The sequence below is a fragment of the Anguilla rostrata genome, chromosome 17 (genome assembly GCF_018555375.3).
Source record: "Anguilla rostrata isolate EN2019 chromosome 17, ASM1855537v3, whole genome shotgun sequence".
Classification (NCBI taxonomy): Eukaryota; Metazoa; Chordata; class Actinopteri; order Anguilliformes; family Anguillidae; genus Anguilla; species Anguilla rostrata.
Window position 1 is genome coordinate 728,680 of NC_057949.1, and position 19,840 is coordinate 748,519.

General features: G+C 42.4%; 1 protein-coding gene and 1 long non-coding RNA gene across 3 annotated transcripts; one reads left to right on the forward strand and one right to left on the reverse strand.

Annotated features, from left to right (window-relative positions):
• Positions 1-1,388: 1,388 nt before the first annotated feature.
• LOC135242841 (uncharacterized) lies at positions 1,389-3,642 on the forward strand. Its single transcript, XR_010326476.1, has 2 exons — positions 1,389-3,152; positions 3,226-3,642. It is a non-coding gene; the product is annotated as an uncharacterized LOC135242841 (long non-coding RNA).
• On the reverse strand, positions 3,336-19,579 carry LOC135242839 (reticulophagy regulator 3-like). Of its 2 annotated transcripts, none has more exons than XM_064314085.1 (9): positions 18,801-19,579; positions 17,586-17,692; positions 17,201-17,231; positions 16,343-16,469; positions 15,721-15,865; positions 12,400-12,537; positions 11,150-11,229; positions 10,272-10,404; positions 3,336-7,150 (listed from the first exon to the last, which is right to left on the reverse strand). In XM_064314085.1, exons 1-9 carry the CDS (start codon positions 19,025-19,027, stop codon positions 6,576-6,578), a joined length of 1,563 nt encoding a protein of 520 aa, XP_064170155.1. In that variant the 5' UTR covers positions 19,028-19,579; the 3' UTR covers positions 3,336-6,575. The 2 variants fall into 2 exon arrangements, with proteins under 2 accessions (XP_064170155.1, XP_064170156.1); XM_064314086.1 differs by having other exon boundaries at positions 15,781-15,865; positions 18,801-19,575.
• Positions 19,580-19,840: the final 261 nt, after the last annotated feature.

The window sequence follows — 19,840 nt, forward strand, 5'->3', positions numbered from 1 at the left end:
CCATCCACTGAAACATGTGATTGTCACTTTGTAGTTTTCAGACAATTTCTCCTGGTTCATTTCTTCCTATGCTTGATTTCTTGTGCAACAGAAGCTTCCATTCCAGTTCTGTTCATTTTGGTTACATCAAATATCGGTAGTTTTTTTAAAATGTTTTCTTTGTGACATCAAAAACAAGTTCCCTCTGTCCAAATTATGGCCGCTTTTAATTTTTATTTGTGCTACAAAATTTACCCCGTGCAGATGGCAAATCGCAATTCTCATCCATTTTGGGGGGTGTTCTATTTAAGTCTTTATAACTCCAAGTGTGAGCATCACAGAGACTTGGAAATGGCTTAAATGAAGCGAGACACTTGTAATATTTACAATACTAAGGTTAGATTGTATTATATTCACAATTTAGGTAGAAATAAATTTCCAAAATGCAAGTTTTTCTCCTTCAGTTTGATATGAAATACTGAGAGATCATGTACTGATCTTACTGTATTACTGTAGGTAAAACAATACATGTCCTGGATCATAAATAAAGTTAGGGTGATAAATCTGAGGGTGGTATGTGGAACTACTAGAGATCTGTGAAGCAAAAAGTAAGCAGTGTACCCTGTAATCATAACATAATCATATACTTCACTACAAATCAACAGTTTTGACTCATCAAACTTACTTTTGCATTATTTTCAAGTGGGAATTATCTTTTCATCAGTATATGAGTCTAAGATGTCTAAGGGTCCGAAAACCTATACAAATCCTCTGCAAAAATGAACAAAATGCTTTAAAATGATAAAGTATATACATTGTTATACATTGTGTTATGATGGTTTAAGATCCATCCATCATCTATACGCGCTTATCCTGGGCAGGGTCACGGGGGGTGCTGGAGCCTATCCCAGGATGAGAGGCAGGAACACACCCTGGACAGACCACCAGTCTATCGCAGGGCACACACACTCACACCATTCACACTGGCGGGTGACCTTTTGGTAGCATTTTTTATGAAAAAAAAACTCATTGTAGTTTAAAAAAGACACAGGAAATAAGTAAATTCAAGGTGATACTACATGATACTCCAACTCCATGACCACTGGGTGCACTGTGTGCTCATCCCTTTGGCCCATCCAGTTTGCTCTCGCGACTTGCCTCCTCAGTCGAGATGGGAGTATAACTCCCGGTCCCAATTCACCTCCTATTCGCTCCTCCTCTATTTCGAGTTACCCTTAATTATAATGCTACATTCCAGACAAAGTCCAATGTCAAGTTCCGTCCTGATTTTTCTGACTCTCAGCCACAAAGTGTTCCAGTGACTGGAGCTCGGAAAGATGACATTTAAACAAAAAATGGCTGAACCAGAGAAGCTGATGCTTGTTAGTGATTAACCATGTGGGCTTCATCAGTCACACACATGCACACACACACCTAGCTTGCTTCATCATAGTCAGACACACACACACCTAGCTAGCTTCATCATAGTCACACACGCACACAGGCAGCAAACAAGTTAACTTAGCTAAGTTAGGTACTTGCTAACTAATGTTAGATAGCTAGCTTGCTACTAGCTAGCATCAATTTTTTTTAGGTAAATACTTTGCTTATTCAATGTGCTAGCTATGAATATTGGGTCATATTAATTACCCAGGTTCTGTTACTTTGACAGATTTCCATCAAATAATTAATTTAATCCAAATTATGCATACATTTATGACTGACGGAGCCCATGGTAACCATGAAAACGTACAAAAACTTTAGTAGTGACTTAAGCTAATAAATAAAGATAGCTGAGAATACAGTTGATGACAGTTGTTGAAAAACAATTAACAATACATGTATATTCATAATATATGAGAACTACATGTTTCAATGATTCAATTTACCTGAGAAGAATGAAATCAGTTGCCTCTCCATTTCTTCGCCCCAGGCAAGATTGGCCGCCATCTTGGTCGATTTTCTTTAGCCAAGAGAAGTAGTCACATGGCTAAAATCTGTATTCTGATTGGAGGATCCCAAAAAGTTGCCTACTGTGTTGCCCAATCGATCTAATTTCCCAGATAATGAAAAGTTTCCGCTTTTCAATAGAAAATATTGCCGGCAATCGTCAGCAATATTGCTGCCCAAAAAAGTTGCCCGTGTATCATGGCCTTTAGTGTGCAGGCGGAGTGATTAGAAAGTGAATTGGGACCAGGCCAAATTGATAAGAAGGAGAACTCGGCTGAAATCAAACCACTGCCAAACATGGCACCGCTTACAAACTGCATACTCATAGTGGTTCTAAACTTTTTGTTTAGTGACACACCACACTAGTGGAGAGCGCAGTTCAGATTCTGCAGTTGTGATCGGAAAACATAGAATAGATTGCCGCACCAAACTTTCACAAATGGACATCCGATTTGATTTCAGAGTCACTTGAGTTAATTTAGTGTTGCAAAAAAAGAAGAAAGTAAGCTCGGGACGAAGGCAGCTTGCTGCCAAAACGTTGGAGATAAAAATCTGCATTGGAGTAAACAGAGTGTGCGACCCTTTTTCTGAAGTACGTTGCCATCAAATTGCTATATTGAAACTACGACAAATCGTTACATTATGCAACACCATGTCACCACCACTCAAGTTTTATCCGCCTGCACAAAACCTAGCTCGGATGTACACAGCGTACTTCATATGGATATGTTAGTACTCTGGGTACGTGGAAACTCATTTTTGCCTGAACCACCCCTGAAAGGTTATCTACCCTGTTTCCATAAGTTCTGGCTAAATTGGCAGGTCTTTTCAAAGACATGGCACATAAATAGGGAGTTGCAAAAAATGACCAATGGCATGATGCACCCCCCCATCAGCACCTGGTAATGGCACAATAGGCTGCCACCACCAGAACACCATGATGCTCCAAAGGGCTTGTGTTCCAAAGGGTTGGTGCTCCAAAGGGCTGGAGCCCCAAAGGGCTTGTGTTCCAAAGGGTTGGGTGCACAGTACCCTCATGCTCTGTGCATCTGGTATAGATTAATGAGCTGACTGGGCCATGGGTGTATGGAAGTCTGCTTTAGAGACAAATATCTAAACACAGACTAAAGGTGTGCCTTATATTCATCCAAGACGAATCGTATTTGCATCCACAGAGTCACACAGACTTTTCTGCAGCCGCCAAGATGAACTGACCCATAAAGGTAAACACACCTGTTTTTATAATGCAGAAGATACTGAATTTCTGCAGCCGCCAAGATGAACTGACCCATAAAGGTAAACACACCTGTTTTTATAATGCAGAAGATACTGAATTTCAAGTAAAAGCCACAGTGTTAGTATCACACACTATATTTAATGTTTTTACATCAAAGCATCAAAACCAGTTATAGAGAAAAAAACATTTTTAATTAGACATACTAAAGACACCCTCTGTACCCTCTGAAGAGAGGGAAGCTTATCATATGACCTGTTCAGCCCCAACAACCCCGTAAACAACAATAATCCTTGCTAAAGTTGCTCAGGTCAAAACAAAAAAAAAATTACATGTTAAATATACTTCAAATATAATCACACATTTTACTATATTTGTCCATACAGCACAAAACAAATTAAATTACTGGGCATTTAGCTTTATGTATACAAAAGCTGACAAGTGGGAATCTCCTCAACCCCCCCACCCCCCACCCCACACACACACAAATGAAACCTGACCAAACAACACAAATTAAGCTAGACTGAGTTTTTAAGAGCCAGAAAATGCTTACATTCCCAGGACAGAAGTCACATAACACACTGCACTTATACTCATGCATCTGTTCTTATTTACTGTCAGGTTTGTCTGGACTTGACACACAGATAACTTAAACATGAAAAGGTGGTGTAAAGCCCAGGGCCAGAAAGTAAAAGTCATGCCATGTGTTTCTTCCACCCATGAACTCAGCCAGCAGATTTCACTAATTAGTTCTACTGGCTGGCTGAACTATTGTGCTAATCAGCAAATTCAGGTGTTCAGAACAGAATTGCTGGAAGGACTTTTACTTTCTGACCTGGATTTTCTGCCTTTGCAGGAAGGATGAGTGCAGGTTTACCTGGCCCTACCTACCGCTGGGGCACCAGATCGACTGCCCTGGCCCTCCTACCACTGGGGTCACCAGATCGACTGCCCTGGCCCTCCTACCACTGGGGTCGCCAGATCGGCTGCCCTGGCCCTCCCACCGCTGGGGCCGCCAGATCGGCTGCCCTGGCCCTCCCACTGCTGGGGCCGCCAGATCGGCTGCCCTGGCCCTCCCACTGCTGGGTCGCCAGATCGGCTGCCCTGGCCCTCCTACCGCTGGGGCCGCCAGATCGGCTGCCCTGGCCCTCCTACCGCTGGGGCCGCCAGATCGGCTGCCCTGGCCCTCCCACCGCTGGGGCCGCCAGATCGGCTGCCCTGGCCCTCCTACCGCTGGGGCCGCCAGATCGGCTGCCCTATCCCTCCCACCGCTGGGTCGCCAGATCGGCTGCCCTGACAACATACTAGAAATACACAAAATACCTTTAAAAAAATGTATAAAACATTTAATTTTAAATGGTGAAGGAGTAGATGGCTTTGCAGATGATACAGTGCCATCTGAAGTTCTCACCCCCTATAGATAATTTCTCATTCTGCTCTTCTGCAAATTCAAATTAAATTGGACTTTTTCATACGGCGACACAAGTCACCCTCTAGTGAAAATGAAATAAAAAGTAATTTGGGGGGAAAGGAGGATACTTCTATAAATGTGAAATGAATGTTAAATCTTTAAGTTGAATAAAAAATATTTTTGTATCATAAATAGTTATAATATATATATAATATATATAATTTATATACTGGCGGAAAATTTTAAAATGCATTTCATTTAGAGGTGTCACAGGGCAAAACGAGTCGGGGGGTGGGGGGGGGGGCTGCTCTCTGAAGACACTGTTTACAGGTATAAACCACACCAAAAGAGGCAAGCAACCCTTTACACAGAAAAATGCAAACATGCAGAAACATACTTCATATACCCATCATTGCTTCTATTATGACAGTCCCTGACAGATGATGTTGGAAGCTTACGATGATATTAAGCATGCCAAGCCTAAAACTAAAGAAAAGTTGGAATTGGGAATACAAAACTTACAAGGCAAGTAGCTGTGATAAATAAGCATTCAACCTGTGATTCACTATATGGTTATCACTATCTGAAATAGAGGAGCAGCATTAAAAAAACATATCTGGTGTCTCAGGGGTATCTCCATAATGACCAGGTGCAGTACAGTATATTCTGTATTTTTGCACCATTTCACATAAACACTGCAATAAAAGTTTTTCAGGTGATTTATTTACATGTGTAATAAAACAATCTGAAATACCGTGTAGCTGCCATTGCATTTGTTAACTATGATGTCTTCAGGTGTTTTCATCTTGAGGATTTTGTTCCTTTTCGTAGTTGCTATAAAAAGTAAAAAAGCCCTTTGAAAATTCAAACTTTGTTACTGGTAAATCGTATCCATTTATTAACTGGCGAATACTACTGAATAAAATTTTATAAATGTGCTCTAACTGCCACATACTTCTCTGTGAACTCGATGTAAAATTGCATGTAATTAGCGACCGTTAAATGACATGATAGATCGGGGGGGGCACTTCTGATCCTGGGGGGCCGGTGTATGCAGGCTTTTGTTTCCACCAGTTACTCTGGGTGAATGAGCTAACTGGCTGTACACATCACCACTGGCTCACACGTAGATTAGATCACAGTAAAACTTCACATAGGGACAAAAGAACTGTCTTCGGCCTTTAAAGCTGGATGCTGAGGTGAATTTTTTACACATTTTTTAAAACTCACTCTGGATTGGAGTGTCCATTAAATGTAAAAAATATGTGCTGAGTCACAGTGTACAATGCAACAGATTATATGAAGGCAAAAACCTTGGGAAATCTGATATTGCTCACATATAATCTTATTTTCTTCTTTTTTAGTGGTGAACAAACATTTTTGACAGTGACTTCAGAAATAATGACTGGTCCCATGTTTTCTGGGTGACTACATTAGGATTATACACTCAGATAAACACAGGGACATCTTCATTCCGCTGCTGCTTCTGTAGTTTTGACTCACGTGAGAAAATTCTGTCACCCATTTTAAAATGTACCACATGTAGCGTAGTTTTCTATTTCTATGGATAAGATGTGTCCTATTGCTCTGCCACAAAAAAGTAAAAAAATCTGTCTTGCCTGGATAGAATCAAATACAGTTTTCACATCAGTAAGAAAATGTAAATGACAAAAAAAACTTCACAGTGATTCTGAAGGCCTGGCTGCTGGGATCAAAGAACAAGTCTGGACAAGTCTCCTGCACACTGTTTCACCGTTATAAACCACCAAATACAACCACTATCCCCTCCTGCACACTGTTTCACCTTTATAAACTGCCAAATACAACCACTATCCCCTCCTGCACACTGTTTCACCTTTATAAACTGCCAAATACAACCACTATCCCCTCCTGCACACTGTTTCACCTTTATGAACTGCCAAATACAACCACTATCCCCTCCTGCACACTGTTTCACCTTTACAAACCGCCAAACACAACTCACTCCACACTGGCAGGTCTTCACTGGGGCTTTCCCAGTAGGCTGGACAGGAAGCTGGGCCCCTGGGTCCTGGACCGCAGGCCCCCCTGGCTGGGGGCCCCGCAGGGGTCCATCTGGCTGAGCTCAGACTGGTCCAGCAGCTCAAACTCCTCCCCGTCCAGGTCGGTGTCCAGCTCAGAGCTGGACTGGTGGCGGAAGCCACGGGAGCGGGCAGCGTGGGGCTGGGCGTGCCCTTCGCCGCGGACCCCAGTCGGCGGGCGTGGCTGTAGCGCCCCCTCCAGGGCGGCCTGGAACACGCTGCTGGCGATGGCCCCCGCCATCTCGCTGGTGAGGTCGCGGCCGGAGGTCAGGGCCGAGGTCAGGCCGCTGAAGGACAGCTCTGAGTCCAGCTCGTCCTCCGGGTCCGAGTCCAGCTCGTCCTCCAGGTCCAGCAGGGCGGCGCTGCGGGGCCCGGACAGGCCCGAGGGCCCCAGGCTGGGGAGCCCAATGCTCGTGTCATCGTCGTCCTCCAAGGCTGCCGCATCGGGGTTGATGGACGGGAAGTCAGAGAGGTCGCGGGCGAAGGACTCCTCCGGGTCGCTGTGCCTGTCCAGGTCTGAGGGGAAAGGGAGAGAACTCTGTGGCTGCTGTACACCACTAATAATGGCCTTGAGGATAATAATGGCCAGGATCTTACTGCACAGCTGCTTGTTCTGATGATGGACGTGATCTTGAATAGACTGAATCAACTGCACAAGTGTTATATGTTGTGTTCTCATCTGCCGATTGTATGATGCAGAATCAGAATGTCCTTATGGATAAATAAATGAATCAATAAATCGGTGTGCAGATTTTCATCCTGAGAGATTGGTGGCATGCTGAACAAGAAAAGATTTTGAACTGAAATGCAACAATCCTTATTTGATAGCCTATTTCCCAATATTTTTGGTCCAGTATTTATAATGCTTGGTCCACTGGAGTCTTTTCTTGTCAACAGCTCATAGCAAGGGCTTTTTCACAGATACACCTCATTTTAGACCAGCAGACACTAGTCGCCATTTGACTGTAGTCAGGGAAACTGGTTTCCCTCTAATTGCATTCCGTTCTTCCTTTAATTGTGGTGCAGTTTTATGGTGAGTTCTCTTGCTAGAAAACACAAGATATTTGTCTCCTGCCTCTTATCTTTCTGGTCTTCGTCTGTTAATATTACTGCCCATCAGCAGTTCTCGTCAGAAAATTTTAAGTAAAAGCAATCCTTTCGTGTTATTGTAGGTAATATAGAAGAAAAAACTTTGGTTGTTATTCAATAATGTTCATGTACTAACTGAATTCTTCTCTACCTGAAGTTTTTTTATAAACTACAGGTGGCCTAATACTTTTGGTCTGTGCTCTATGTCCTGATTAAAAACGCAGTTATAGTCCACATACTAAACAGGAAAATCTAGATTCTAAGGCCATTTCCCAAACTGGTAAAGAAAACATAATATAAATCTGAGCACAAGCAGTAGGGTAACTCCAGCAATACTTCTTGTCCCTTATTAACTTTACTGTTCAAGAAATAGTTCAAGATTTTCCAAGAATGACTCTTCCTACAGGAGAAATTGTTTTAAAGGCATACAATACAGGGTTTCTTTCTGTGCTTCACTCCTGTTTTCACACTCAAAAAACATCTCCTCCTCTATTCTGAACACCACCTAGACCCCCAAGATGATAGAACTAATGCATCAAAAAAACAACTACATATTTTGCTCTGGCTAGCTATGTCAGTAGCTTTATAATATTGCATTGCAGACAATTGGAATCACGTCTCTTTCAAAAAAACAGCAATAGTTGCATTCATACCAGTCAAGCAGTCACTAATATGCCAAACTGCTTCACTGACATATCTGATAGCAAAAACTCCCACTTTGCCAACATGCAGCAAACACTGCATGAACAGGTGTATTTATGGGTGGAAACAAACACATTTCCTGCCATGTGTGGCGTGTGCCAATGTTGGAAAGCAAAGTTCTGTGTCAGAAACTGACATCATGCATGGAGGTGTTCTTGTCCAGACACTTGGCATAGATTACCAGACATGGCCGTCCACGTCTCAGGACATGCCATGAAATTTCAGTAAAGGCAGAGTCTGTGAACTAATCGGGAATATTCGAGTCCAGAAATCCCAGATCACAGTCATGGCCTGGGAGTATGCAGACGTTTTTGGACATACACACATTGACACAGGGAAAATACCGCTCAAGACTGGCACACCCCAGATTTCACAAAAATTTAACAGGTTGGATATCTTCCAGGAACTCATGCAGTCTTGCAGTCAAGTTATGGGGTAGCTAGCTTTAGCTTAGGGGTGATGGAACGGACCCACGCTAGCCACTGCTAGCACACCAGTGCTAGCTTTAGCTTAGTAGTGATGGAACGGACCTACGCTAGCAACTGCTAGCACACCAGCGCTAGTTTTAGCTTAGGGGTGATGGAACGGACCTACGCTAGCCACTGCTAGCACACCAGCGCTAGCTTTAGCTTAGGGGTGACGGAACGGACCTACGCTAGCCACTGCTAGCACGCCAGCGCTAGTTTTAGCTTAGTGGTAATAGAATGGACCTACGCTAGCCACTGCTAGCACACCAGCGCTAGCTTTAGCTTAGGGGTGACGGAACGGACCTACGCTAGCCACTGCTAGCACGCCAGCGCTAGTTTTAGCTTAGTGGTAATAGAATGGACCTACGCTAGCCACTGCTAGCACACCAGCGCTAGCTTTAGCTTAGGGGTGATGGAACGGACCTACGCTAGCAACTGCTAGCACACCAGCGCTAGCTTTAGCTTAGGGGTGATGGAACGGACCCACGCTAGCCACTGCTGGCACACCAGCGCTAGCTTTAGCTTACGAGTGATGGAACGGACCTACGCTAGCCAGTGCTAGCACACCAGCGGGTTTCAGTCTGCTCTAGCCTGCCTGGAAGCACCCCAAAATTCTGTAACATAAGCACACATATTCACAAACACATCAATCAATTTTCGCTTGAATTTCTGTTTATTTTATTTTGTTTTGCATTTTTAGTCGAGAATCATGTATTCACTGCAGCAAAGCCGTATGCCCCTCCCACCGCATAGCGCAATGGGAGACCACCTTCCCCCATCAGCAGATCGGGGAGGTAGCCTAGAGGACTCCAGGCTATGGTCTACCAGCCATCCCCCATGGCAACAAAGGCACACGATTCACAAGATACAAATTTAGTGAAAAATGCAACATGTCTCAAATATTGGTTTGTAGTAGTCAAACTATGTAAAATCGTGGTAAAGACTGAGTTCTGTTGTTTTATAATATTTTAAAGGCGAAAATCCTGCATGGCATGCCTTTAAATAAACTTGAAAGGTTTACGCAAAATAAATGCTTGGCCCAGTTATAGCTCATGATACATTCATTTCAGGTACATATATTCTAAGAGTTTAGTTTTTGGATGCAATACTGTGAAATTATGTTCATTGTTAAAATCATGAATGATTGTTAACCACATATCAGATGTAAGATAAACTACCAAATTCAGTGAGTCTGTCAGTCACTGATGATTTCATAACCAATTGTCCAACATCTTGCTTTTTACCGTTTTTTTGATTGTTTTTTCTTCTTTTGACAGTTTTGTATAAAAATGGCTATAACATTAACAGGGACTAACAAAGTCTCCTCACGCTTGGTCCAGTGAGACGTGAGGTTTTTGAAGGGGAAACGCTGGTCTGACCTTCCAAGCTCTCAGTGAGAGGAGTCGGGCCTCTGGACAGGTTGAAGGTGCCGTTGTCTGTGTAGGAGGCCTCAGCGTCAGAGTGCTCAGAGTCTGTGATTGCCAGCTCCCGGGCCACCACTGTGTCATCCAGCTGTTTGAGAGAAACAGACATGTCAGCGTATCGCACCAACAACAACATGCAGCACTGAAAGACACTGCAGTCCCAGCTGTCCAATGGGAGCCTCCTGACCTAGCAGGCTGCTAGTGTTAATTGGCCCAAATCTAGTCATAGAGTGGCCTTACTATGCAGTTGCAAATTTAGGGGGGATTCAGGCTTGGCCTTGCCTAATCTTTCCTACTTGCTCTTATTTTGTAAGCTGTCTTTGTTAAAAAAAAAAAATCACTATAAAAATAAATCTGAACTGATTGCACCTGCACAGCCATTTATCTCTCTGGGAAAAGGCAGGAACCTTCCCTTTATGCCCCTTTCACTGAGAATAACAGCCAGAGCAAGGGATGGGACTTTCCCTGAATAATCACAGAACTTTGATTTTCACACACTAAAGGTTTCTGTGGCTGAGACAGTGAGGAGGTCTTTTATTGAAGATCTAGAGCATGGTGGGGCATACACTTTCAACAGATGCAGTGTATTTGAGGTAATAAATTATTTAATGTAATGATAATTAAATGCAATGAAATTAAGCCCTATCCACATAGGACTAGTGGCTTATTCATACTTTTAATATATTCAATAATTATTTAATTCAATACACAAATAAAATATTTAATCCAATATTAGACCAATCAATGGTATTGAACAGAATTGTGAATTGGAATGTGGATAAAATGACACCCCTTTTTGCAGGAAGGAATATTTCCCTTTGACTGTGAATTACCGTGGGACAGAATGCAGCCAGCTCCTCCTCACTGTCACTGGCATCAGCTGGGGTCATGTGACCAACGGGCCTGCAGAGGACTGGGGCACAGGGATTCAGAGGTCAGAGGTCAGGAGGTGCACAGCTGGAGAGAAGAGGTCGCTCCTGGCTATCAAACCCCACGGCTCAGCTGGCCTTCTCCTGGCTATCAAACCTCACAGCTCAACTAGCCACCTCCTGGCTATCAAACCCAACGGCCCAGCTAGCCGCCTCCTGGCTATCAAACCCAACGGCCCAGCTAGCCGTCTCCTGGCTATCAAACCCAACGGCTCAGCTAGCCGTCTCCTGGCTATCAAACCCTACAGCTCAGCTAGCCGTCTCTTGGCTGTCAAACCCAACGGCCCAGCTAGCCGACTCCTGGCTATCAAACCCAACGGCCCAGCTAGCCGTCTCTTGGCTATCAAACCCCATGGCTCAGCTAGCCGTCTCCTGGCTATCAAACCCAACGGCTCAGCTAGCCGTCTCCTGGCTATCAAACCCTACAGCTCAGCTAGCCATCTCCTGGCCATCAAACCCCACAGCTCAGCTAGCCGTCTCCTGGATATCAAACCCAACGGCTCAGCGAGCCATCTCCTGGCTATCAAACCCTACAGCTCAGCTAGCCGTCTCCTGGATATCAAACCCAATGGCCCAGCTAGCCGTCTCCTGGCTATCAAACCCTACAGCTCAGCTAGCCATCTCCTGGATATCAAACCCAACGGCTCAGTAGTCTTCTCCCTCTCCCACCCCCTCCAGTGTACAAAATGGGAATGAAGTGAAGAAGAATTATAAAAGAGATTCTGAAAAAAAAGAACAGTTGAACAAACCGGAAAAAACTTTGTATGTTTTAGGGGAGACAAATTGGTGCAGTCTGAATGGCGCCCAATTCAACACTCACACAAACCTGCCCAATTTACAAAATTTGGATTTATTTTTAAAAAATAAGAAAAAGAAGAAATGACCGCGTCTCGCAGATAAAGGACATCACATCACCTGCGCGCCTCACCACTGGTCAGTGAGCAATTATGTTGTTTTCCATTGGTGAACTCTAAGCCTATCAATACCAAGCACCATTCCTGTGACAGCTGGCTGGCTGTCTAAATGTGTACAGTAATTATGGGTTAGACATGGCGTTGTCAACGTGACTGATCAGCCAAGCTAAACTAGCCGAGCACATGTGGCGACCTGAGGCAGCCCATGGAGGGGCAGGCGGTTCACGGGCCAGCACTCACACTGGTTCTGCTTGGGCTGGGACATCATGTAGCCACGCGCGCTGAAGTCCAGCCGCCGCAAGGCCGGCTCCAGCAGAACACACAGCCTGACCCACGTCCGGTGGTACACTGCCAACGGGAACAGCAGCACTGCCAGCACTGAGGCAGGAGGAAAAAACACAGGAAGGGCGGGGGGAAAGAGAGGGATGGAACACAGGGAGGGCAGGGGGAAAGAGAGGGATAGAGAGAAGGAGAGCAGGGAGAAATCAATGAATGGAACAGGGAGCATCAGAAAGGTACTAGTTTCACCAGTCACTAAAACAGGAAGTGAAGTTTTTACCCAATAAAATGCAGCGTAAGTTGTATGCTTGCTGCGACTGGTTTGAATGAACTGCTCCAGAGTTCACTTGGAAGTGGCCTGAGACAACCTCTCTGAGGCAGACAAGAGAGCGGTTGTTTGGTCTGCACCAGGCCAGGGTTTGATTGCGGTGTTCACACCACCCAAAACGAACTGCACCACAGGGGTAAACGCTCTAGCTTCAATTAAAATGGACTAAACAAGACTGGTGTGAACGTGCCCTAAAGCCTATCATTAATCATGTAGAGTACTTTTTAGTCTGGCCAGAGCAGAAAAGGCACCAGCACGGGCTTTCGTTGTTTTGCTGAGAGTGGATGGCAGTTTGAGCCTCCGTTCAGAGTTCGTTCAGATGTGCTGACATCTAACATCACTGCCTGACATCTGAGTACTGCAGAGAGAGGACACACAGTATGGGTTTTATCTGCCTTTACTCAAAAACTGTCTTGGTTCTCTATCTGTATGTCTTCATGTCAAATTCACTGTAAAATATAGTTTTAAACGTAAGATGACAAGCTAGCACCAGAGTTTTGTTAGACTACTGAGACCATGGCTACTGTCGTTTGTCACCAGTCACATGCAGTGACTATTTTATGTCTAGACGTTCATGATCTGTATGTCTCAATGTCAAATTCAGTGTAAAATATAGTTTTGAAGGTTTTAAATGTAAGATGACAAGGTAGCACTAGTTTGTGCAATTTTGAGGCTAACCAACTTGTCACCAGTCACATCACATCAGCTGCTTTCACAGACACAAGCTAATGTATGGGGTTTCATCTGATTTTACTCAAACAATGTCCTTGCTTTCATTATCTGTATGTGTTAATGTCAAACTTTGAGAAATAATATAGTTTTAAAGGTTTTAAACATAAGATGACAAAGTAGTACTGGAGTTTTGCATCATTTGGAGGTCCAGCTTTGGCACTAGCCTTTCTCTGCAGTAACATTACTTCTGTGCTGCTCTTATCTGTGTTGCCACACCCACTTTGTCTCAGCGTTGTGAAAGCACAACAGAATCGATAGGCAGGCAGGCAGGCAGGGCCATCCTGATTGGTTGTTAGGATTCAGACGTCGTGGCATTTGAAGAGGCTGATTTCAGAGACCGGATTTTTCATTATGAAAATGATGGTAATCACCTTGATCAGTATTCGTCAAATTAGTAAGTAGTAGTCAAAGTATCTATTGGACAACTTTGAATCAGATGCCAGTCATCAGATTTAATGAGGAAGAATACAATGAGAATTCACTGACAATTCAATTAAATGGAGGCCATTCAATTATTCTTCCTCAACAGGTCTGTTGACTGATCGGATTCAAACAACAGGTGTAACCAAGGTCACTGGGTCTTTTAAAATACCAAATAAGTCCACTGCTACTTGGTGTCTAACATCTTAAGTACCTCAAACTGTGTTGAATAAATAATGCAACACCTACATCAGTGCAGTTTGATGCACTTAAGATATTATACACCAGGTGGCAATGGACCTATTTGGGAAACTTTCTAAAATTCATTCAAGAACGAATGGTTAAATTTTTGTACACATTAACTATGAATCACAACTCATAAAAAGATAAACCAACGAATGTGTTTTTAAATGGCCTACACTCAATTGCATGGTTTGATTATGTTTTCTATGAGTTGAGTGTAAATACCACAAAGAAAATTTTATTTCCTTTATTGCCTGAAATACACTCACATTAAGGGTTTACCCCCAGCCCCCTTATCTTTCAGCATAATCAGACCCCTCAATCGACTATGCAGAATACCATGACCAAGTTCAGCTTTATTCATTTCAATGGAAAAGGAATTTTGCGAATAAAGTATGAGGATCTTCCGATACCGAAGCATGCAAAACTGAATTTTTTCAATTTTATTTGGCATGATTTGACTCGTATACCATTTTGTCATTTTGTGATATTCTATGTAGTAGATGTGAGTAGATGTGAGGGATTTATGCTGTATGAAAGTAATCATCTGATGTGAAGTTTTTAATGAAATCAAATATGGTTCTTAAAATGCCTATTTAATTTGATATTTGTAATATTGTTTATAGCGGTTGCATTTCCTACATATATAAAGTGGAAACAAGAAACTATTGTCATTGGTTTAAGACTAATCACGGGACTAATTATGGGTGAGTCTATATACGAAGGTAGCTAGCTGTTCATTTAAAGACTCTGACAAAAGACAGACACAATGAAAACATAAGTGTCATGGTTCTGTGTTACTGTCTCCGTTTTTCCCTGTTGGGCCGCCAGAAAAAACTTCTGTTTTGTGTCCTGCTCGTTCCCCTGTTGGTTAATTGTATTATTGCTTTCAATTATTTTATTATTGTTTCTGCTTGTGTCTCGTTGTTCCCACCCTGTTCTAGTTTGATTGTTACTTGTGCCCTCCTGTGTCTTGTTGGTTTTGAGTCTATTTAAGTCCTTTGTCTCCCTGACTCGGGTGCTGATTCCTTGTGTTTGTGTTTCTGTGTGTGTTTCTGACTACGTATCATGTGTGTTTCTGCCTGCCTGAGTTTTGGACCTGCTTGTGTTTTTGCCTGCTTGTTTTCTGCCCTGCCTGTATTCTGCTTGCCTGTTTCTGTTCGCTGTTTCTGTCCTTGTCATTTGTTTTCTTGTGTCAAGTTTTTTCTAGTGTTTGAGTTTTTGGTTTTGCCAGTCGTGGCCTCTTTCTGGTTCCCTGTTTTGTTTATTGTTAATAGTAAAATCTTTGTTTAAACTTTCCTTTTGAGTTCGTGTTTTTTTCCACTCCGCGTCTGCGTCCTACCCTCCCGTACATGACAATAAGTCCACCACAATTATTAAAGTTGGCAACATTAGGGTGATATGCAGCACTCCAGAGTTTCATTTTATTATTAGTGTTAGTGTGTCTCTGGCACTAACGGTCTATGCTACCAGGTGTGGAAACAGTTTTCTCCCATATTACTCTTACAGTAAAGGAGGGAGCCAGCATGGGTAATCGATTCAAACAAGCCCCAACTTACCTGCTCTCCAGGAATGGAGTGCATGCTCTGGATTGCAAGTTTCCCTCTGGATGCACTCACCTGCAGAGTAGCAGAGGGCCAGTCCGGGAATATAGTGCCCCACCACTGCCAGCAAGGTAAAGCAGCCGCACGCCAGGACACAGAACTGAGCAACAGAGCCATCGGTGTGGCAGTTAGCCTAAAAGTCAACTGCAGTAGAACCTCACAGAAAACCTCACAGTCAGCCAAATGCGTGTGAACTCACAATGTGCATATGCAATTACATTTTATCTCCCTGCTTAGCACTAACGCAAAAATATGAACAGCAAACAACAGCACTTTCTATTAATTGAAAAACAAAGTAATTACACAAAGGGACATTACACAGTAACTGCTGCAAAAGAATACTATGTAGGATAGTCAATAGTGTTTCAAATACAAACATTTTATCAAAAGGATATTGTACATTTAGACTCTTACAGAATAAAGACCAAGATAATCTTTCCAAGTTTCTTTTCTCCAAGTTTCTCCACACTTCAATAGTGTGCCCCCTGCTTTTCTGCAACTCTGGATTCACAGACATAACTGAATAAACTGTGACACAGTTTTTGTTTTGATCAGACTAGCACAGAACAGCACTCACCTTGCCAGAATGTTCCTGTTTGAATTTGACACAGCTTGCTGCGAAAGACGACCCACTGACCCATGCCTCAGCCATGTGATGACAGAGCTCCGGAACACTGAGGGTCCCAGGATGCACCAGCCCCCAGCTGGGGAACAAGAAGAGCGGGCGCTCCAATTAGTGATGTCATCCCACTATAGGTAACATCATACTGTCATATGTGATTACTAACAGAGATTCCCTCTTTCCACTGTGATCCAGGTAACTATCAATTGGTCAAGCCTACTGTATGTGAAACGCTTCAAGAAAAGTTATCTTTCTGCACTATGCACTGCTATGGCTTTTTATGAAATGGTACTGGAAACCACAATTAAAAAATAACAGCACAACTTTAACTTGCTTCCAGAGCCATAATCCAAAATATTTCAGCATCATTGTGTTTTTACTTCTTATACTATCTTTCCATTTTCTGTATCTTTATTCTTTATCAAGTATTTAGCTTAATTATTACTATTCTCATCTATTTTTAACTAATTTTATCTGTTCACCTATTAAGAGTTTTTACCTCCTCTCTTAGTGAAATCCTTTATGGAATTTTGCAAGTTGCATCCAGTCTCTTTGCGATTCATTGATCTGAACTGGCCTTAAGAGAACAACAACTATGGCTGTGTTTTATATGCTCTTTCTGTGTTTTTTGTTTGTTGTTTGTTTTGTTTTGTTTTTTGACTCACTGGACTTTTTTCTGTGAACCTCACATTCCACATGTGTTTTTAATGTTTTACAATTTACAATAATTTTTAACTTGGCTGCACAATATTGGGGACAATGAAGGTTTATTGACTGATTGAAACTGCACCATGCCTGATTTCAGTAACGTACCTCTCATTTTCAGTATCACTTGCCCGTTTTACTGTAAAGAGAAAGAATGGTCAGTGTCTCACTCTCCAATATTGTGCTCTTAAAACACTTGCTGAAAAACAGGCACATTATATTAGGCATTATATTTGCTGTATATATGTCTTCATGAAATAGACTTTGTTTAAACTGTGACCTGATTTACCTTTGTGACCTTTTTTTTAAAGAGCTTGAATAAATAATTCAAATAACAACTCCAAAACACTTTGTCTTATTTCTTGAATTTGAGAAGGAAAGCTTACAACTCATTGAAAATGAAATGTACAGCTTTGTAGCCAAGAACCATCCCAGGAGTTTCTCTACTTCATTATCTGGTTTCCAAGTTGGAGAGTTGAGCGAGAGAGTTCACCTCTGATCTTTGGCCAGATGCAGTTCCTCCAGGTGTCCACACACACAGCGGCAGCCAGGCCAGTGGACAGCAGAAACAACAGGCGCAGAGAGCTCATCACAAAGAACCTGCGACACAAGACCACACCTGCCACACAGGTAGAGCCAGCAAACACTCAGACCCACTGACCGGACCAACAGTGCTGCGCTGATCCGACTGGCAGAGCAGCACAGCAAGATTCATCAGGACTGTGCAAATAGACTCACCCATCAGCTCGGCTCAGCCAGGCCCACCCATGGCTACAAGCACAGTAAACCCATAGGCACAAGCGTCTTTGAGACCATGAAAAGCTCTATATAAAATACAATTATTATTATTATTATTATTATTATTATTATTATTATTACATGACTTATGAGTTCTTAGATCCCAAGGTACATGACTTATGAGTTCTTAGATCCCCAAAAATATTCTTAAAAATATTAAGATATGTAGTTTCAGAAGTGCTGAAATCTGGAAGAGAATCATCTGAATCGCCCCAAATGGGTCCAACACCCTAAGCATCTGACCTGCATTTTGCCTAGTTTTGTATTTTTATGAGGTTCTGGGAACAAAATCCTCCAAAATCAAGTGTATTGAAACGTGTGCCAGAATATCTGTGATAATCTACCTGAACGGCACCATCATGCTCTAGTTATCAGTATGTAATCACAGAAATAACTTAAATAGGCTAAGGAGAAGTAGCCCAGTCTATAGAAGTAGCCTTCTATAGAGGGGACAGATGTACTAGTCGTACACGGATTTACAGATACTATTCTATTTTACGCATATTTAAAGCTGACATTCAAACGAAGGAATTGTATAAGTGATATATAACATTACATATAAACTAGATTTTCTGCTCCGTTAAATTATGGGGCTGGATTTCATTATTTTTATTTTATGTCCAAACAATAAAATGCACATTGACGAGACTCGGAACTAAATTAACCGCACATGCCCACTGTGATATTTGAAAAGTTCTTGTTTGAGTCATTCGTTTATTATATTATCTTCAACTGTACTGGGGCTACAGAAACGCCTGTGTCAGTGAAAAGCTAGCAAGCTAAATGGGGGTGGGCTACGCAACGTCAAGCAAGCAAGTTCAATGTAACGTTAACGTTAGCTATAGGAATATGACAAATTAATCATATAAAACGTTAGTGATTTTCACTTATTCAATTACTCGACACTTACCAGAATATAGCATTAATCACGGTGTACAGCAACACACTGTGAAGCGGTTTTTCCCACACCAGTACTGACTGCAGGTAGGTCAGGACAGGTTCGTATGGTCCTAATCTCTCCAGAAGGGAGGCTTTGACAGCTCGTACTTGTCCGTCTCTCTCGCTGGAAAACGGTCGGCTGCGTAGGCCGACTCCCGAACCAGGCTTCGCTGCGCCTTCCTGTGTCTTAAGTGCCATTATAACATTTGGAATTCAGCCAATAATACCACTGACTCTTAAAAACCAAGCTAGCATATGCGTCTGTCCTGACCGTTACAGCCCATTCACAGCACGATACACCTTGGTAGTTCTAGTGCGCTAGTCGGTCCGCTAGCTAGCCGTTAAGGAAGTTGTTTGCACAGTAGGCAGCGAGTTAGCAGCACTCGCTGACATGAAATGTAACATACTCCATGGCAACCGACGTTGGTAACTAGACTGCATAGCTGAATCTAACTAGATAAATCACCAAACTAAACACAATGCCATATTTTTGTCTCTAAGCTGTAAAGCCACGGTTGTTAATGAAACGCTACAAAAGCAAATTCATGTGATGATATCACTAGGTTACTGATTGTAAATATTTCGTCCATTTTATTCCCGTCGTTTAGGAGAATGTTGCATGTTACAGAATATTATTTTTAAATCCCTTAGGTAGCTTAACAGTGCCAATATGGCGTGTCCAAAGAGGATTGCTTGTTTTTCCCAATCCAAAATCCCTACGAACTCATTCGCTGTAGCACACGGAGCAGCGTTGGGCAAGCATTTGGCTCACCCAATCAGAATTAATATTTGGTTAGGTTTATATTGTTGTTGTTATTATTATTATTATTATTATTATTATTATTATTATTACATGACTTATGAGTTCTTATAGATCCCAAGGTATAATTTTATTATTCGTAATTTAATCTTGCAGAATAAATGCAAGTATTAAAAGTATAAAGTATAAATAAAGGTATTGACCACATAAACAGGCAACGTTTCTGAAAAATTAAAATGTTAGTTGATCAA